Source organism: Chlamydotis macqueenii, chromosome 1, assembly GCF_036417535.1.
Source record: "Chlamydotis macqueenii isolate bChlMac1 chromosome 1, bChlMac1.mat, whole genome shotgun sequence".
NCBI classification, from domain to species: Eukaryota; Metazoa; Chordata; class Aves; order Otidiformes; family Otididae; genus Chlamydotis; species Chlamydotis macqueenii.
The window spans coordinates 198,603,366-198,608,000 of NC_141556.1; the positions used below are offsets into that span (position 1 = coordinate 198,603,366).

General features: G+C 44.1%; 1 protein-coding gene across 1 annotated transcript; it reads left to right on the forward strand.

Moving 5' to 3' along the window:
• The first annotated feature begins 1,963 nt into the window (after positions 1-1,963).
• On the forward strand, positions 1,964-2,624 carry SLN (sarcolipin). Its single transcript, XM_086742445.1, has one exon. It carries the CDS (start codon positions 2,068-2,070, stop codon positions 2,161-2,163), a length of 96 nt encoding a protein of 31 aa, XP_086598571.1. The 5' UTR covers positions 1,964-2,067; the 3' UTR covers positions 2,164-2,624.
• Positions 2,625-4,635: the final 2,011 nt, after the last annotated feature.

Consider the following 4,635-nt stretch of genomic DNA (forward strand, 5'->3'; position numbering starts at 1 on the left):
TTTAAAGGAAACAAATAGCCATTTGTTTTTGTTCACATGTATAGCAAGTTCTAGCAGATGATGTGGGGATTACAGCTGTCTAGGCCATGGAGCGGTGTGCTTTCTGGGCAGAAACGCTGCCGAGTGGCAGAAATACTTCTCTGTGTGCTCAGGCAGATGGAGCATTAACATCAGCATTGAAAATCTATGAGGGAAGAGAATGCAGGTGAGTCAGTGGCTCTTGAAAGCAATGGATTGTGCTTTTCAGACCTCCTAGTCCCAAACTTTTCTATCCAGCAAGTGATCCTGGATTACAACAGTTTGTATTTCAATGCAAATAATATTTTCTTCCTATTCACTTTGTTTTAAATGCATATGAACACAAGAAGCTATGGGGACTATAGGACTGCAACAGATATACTGTGCTTAAGAAGGTAACCGTATGGTCAGGGAACGATCTTCAGAGATCCGAAATCTGCACACAGACTTCTGCAAGTGGCTTTTTCTTTCCTTTTCTTTTCCCTACATTGGAGGTGGAGACAACAACAGGCCAAAAGACATTCTCTGTCAAATCCCATTGAGTCCCACAGACTGCACACAGCTCTGCCCTTAGCACAGCACCACGTCAGAAGAACTAAAAGAAGCAAATCAGCCCACAGAGCCCACTGCATAAACAGCCTTAACCAAGCCCTGCCGCCCAGCTTAGCCCTTTTAAAATATTTTGGGGGTGATGTCAGCATCTGGGTTGCCAATGCACTTGTTGCTCTCCTCCCTCAGCCTTCTTTAGTTCCCACACAGGGACAGGGCATCCAGACCGAGTGGGAGATAGGCAGAAGCTTGGAGGGAAATAATATCTGCAGTGACCCGAAGTCCAGAGGCAGAACCACTGGGCTCCATTTACCTCCTCAAGGTAAAAAAACTTGGCTTACTCATTAGGTCAAATTTTCTCTTGTCCGAGGACATAGGAGGCTAGCAAAACAACTTGGGAATGTAGGAATTTGTTAACTGCATGTACTGGGCTTTTTAATATTTAATCTGCAAACTAAAGCAGTTTCTATTTAAACTCTCTGTCTTCATGCTGGTATGGTCCCACGGCTTCTCCTGTTTGCACCATAGATGTTACAGCCTAATCTGGCTTCTCTGCTAAGATTTTGGTTGTGTGGCTGAAATTCTTTGTCTAGAGCTTAAGTCTCTTTTTTTAAAGGTTTTAATTTTTTTTTTTATGTGGCATACAGATCAGATTAGTGCATAAAATTTGTGATATTATTCTCATTTCTCTGCATGAACTCCAGGAACATATAAAATTTAAACCTTACTGTGCTGAAGTAAATAAAAACAATAACCAACAGAAAAGTTTTCGAATACAACTTGAACGGGATTTCTAAAGTAAGAGATCTATAACAGCTTGAAAGTGCAGGCAAGTCAGAAGGTGCTTGAGAAAATGCTATTTCATCCATAAGATTAACTCGCAGAATTTATTAAGTTCTTCAGAAAGGAAAATGTCTAACCTAAGGTTCTTGTACTTTTGGTGGTAATATAAACAACTCAATTTTATTAGTCTTTCTTCATAAAATAATAGTTTGGATCTAGTTTCTTTAAAAAAATGAAACTATGTAAGCAAACATAAGAATTTAAAGAAGCCTAACAAGTAGTATATTTAGAATGTGTATCTGTTGAAAGTAACTAAGGGGGCTTGGGCATTATTTATTTGAAAATGCTTGTACAACGCAGCACTGATTTCCAAGGACTGCTCAGCCCTGCACGGTGTATTTTGGGGTGACACTGAGAACGCTCCTTCTCAAATGCTAGAAATCAAAGAAGGTGATAAGCTGCAAGGGACAGCATTTACTTTTTAGCCTCCCCACTGCTTACTAACTTCTAGCCACTGAAACAACATTTATTTACACCAATATAAATAGCTCTGCTGAACCTGCCACCTTCATGCATCTGTTCTTCACATATTTTTCTTTTTCCTTCAAAGAGCCCGTGACTTGAAGGTTGAGCTCAAGGACACTCCCAGACAAGTCTCTGAAGCTTTCCCTTTGCTCTGCCTGCTGACCTCTGCTCTCCCCCAGTTACTCCCGAAAAATGGAGCGATCCACACAAGAACTTTTCCTCAACTTCATGATTGTCCTGATTACTGTATTGCTCATGTGGCTCCTTGTGAAGTCTTACCAGGAGTAAAGGACAATCAGAAACTCTGGGAGGTGGTTTAAGCACGTGTCTCCGCAGACATCAGTAACACCCACAGCACACCGCTGTGATTAGCTTTCAATTGAGGATGTCATGAATTTTTTTTTACTCTCTCGTATCTGTTGCCCGTGCTAATGTCTGTGATGGGTCTATGATGGTGTAATTATTTTATTCTGCAGTGATCCAGCTGTAAAGTGTAAAATGCAAGATCCTTAGGAACTGTTTGCCACGGCTATCTCCTCCAGTAGTTACTGTGAATGCCGTAACCCCCCGCCCACCATGCCGGCTTGTTCCGCATCAGTGTTAGGTTCGCAAGGGTATAAAACTGCAGTATGCAATGTAACTGTCTGAATTAACCAGCTTAAAAGACACAAACCTGCTTAGCAGAAAGGAATGTGAAACCTCTTCTTTCACTTGCTTATTTCACTTAAATAAAGAACATGTAAACTTTTTTTTTGTAGCATTCCTTATCCCTCTCCCAGCCTGACTGCTGTTCACTGAAAGACCTGCCAATAATCGCGGTACAGCGCACCGCGTGAGCCTAATGGTGTGCGTGTTCCTCCCATCTGCATTTTCACTTGTATTTAAAAAAATGCTGTAGAGTGGAAATCCTGCAGCTTAACAGATGTGTAGCCACATGAATGAACTGTTCAGGTCACTTTTCTGTCCAGAGTGACTTACGCCGTTGGTGCCTGTGGACATGGACTTCAAAGAGAACCTCTGTCCCACTGAGCCATTGTCAATAATTGTATTTTCTGAAGCTGAATTTCAGGCAGGGATTCCCAGGATCCTATTTTTGGCCAAATTATGCTTGGAGCAGTGCCTGAACGGCCAAGCCTGGGTCAGTTGCCGGCACAGGGGCCCTCTGGCACCACAGCCCTGCTGCAAGCCTTGCCCGGGGCGGCAGTCCCTTGGGGTCCCTGCAGCGTTGCCACGCTCAGTCTCAGTGGGACGAGACGCAAGTGTGTCTGGGTTGCTGTGGTGGTGTTGTCGCCTGCTGAAAAATCTTGAAGAGCTTGAAGAGCCCACAGTCCCTGGGTTTGTGAAATCAGTAATTAAACTCCTCCTAGGCATTTCCCATCTGTTATTTTCATGGCTTTGGAGAATCAGTATCTTCCACAAAATACAGCTTTCTGTAGGAAGGCAGTTAGATGTGTGCCACACTGCTGATACAGGTCTCCTTCCCCTCCAGAAGCCTGCGAGGAGTGGGCAAGATCGCAGGGCTGTGCTGAGGTACCCAAGGCTGGTCTCTGGTATGGTTAGGCCGAGTGGTGCTGGCCGGGACAGCTGGAGCTCAGGGCTGGGCTTTGAGGAAAGGCAGCAAAGGTTGTGGGTGCACCACTTGTTAAGTGTGCATGTTGCTTAAATATTGACAGTAAATGACCCGTTACCCTGTGTCACTTGTACTGACCGTCCCGGTTTGCAGCCACCCCCACTGCAGCTGGTGCCACTCATCCTCCTGGTCAAGAAATTCCCATTCCAGTGCAATGGTAAAAATTGCCTCTTGTTTACTCTTGGCTGTGACTGGGCAAACCTCTTTCCAGCATTTCCAGGGATGGCAAATTTTCTGTGAGAGAACCGAGACATTGAACTTTTGCCAGCAGTGGACACAGCCTTTCTCTGCAGCCCACCTTGCAGCAGATGCTGCTATATTCCACTAATTTACACGGTCAGATTGTGTCCATAAGCTTAACTGAGACATGCAGCAGTGACTGGAGAAGGACATGGAAAAATCTATTTTTAAAGATGGTGAATACTTGATAATTCAATATGAAAGATTCTCATCTTTCACCGGCTGTGACTCTCTACCTCAGCTGAACATGGTGTCTTCATCTAGCATTATCAGACCTTCCCTGTGGCTTAAAAATAGATTTTCAGGGTCTCCTGTGCATCATGGCTTTCGCAGGGGACCTCACTGCTGCACGTCGGTCCCACTTGGCAGGGCTGAGGATTTTCTGCCACTCCCAGAGCACATGGCCACTGCCCAGGGAGAGCATGCCATGAGCAAATTGACGTGTTTGGGCTCATCTCAGGCTAGCAATGGAAAAAATAGAGGTGTGGACTTCACTGCCTGAACCAGAAGTGGTTCAGCAATAGCTCGAGGTGATCCTAGCAATTTTCAGATAAGAAGAGAATTTCGGGAAAGTTTGGGCCATCCACAGCTTTTAGCCATCAGTCTTTTTGAGAGTAGATGTGCATCTAACTTTGACAATGTGATTAAGGTAAAGCACCCCAAACAAGTTACTGGAAGTGAGAATACGAGTTTAAGTGGTTGTCTTTTCTGGCTTTTATCGTCTGGCTTTTTATGTAGATTTTGAATAAGTTATTTGCCTAAGTAATTTGCCTAAAACTGAAGTAAAAGGCAATTCAATGGTTAGTGCCAGATGCTGAGAAGAGCCAGCACTGTGCAGGTGCACAGGCACATTAGTGTCAAAGAGCATCAGCCAAATATACATATACAGA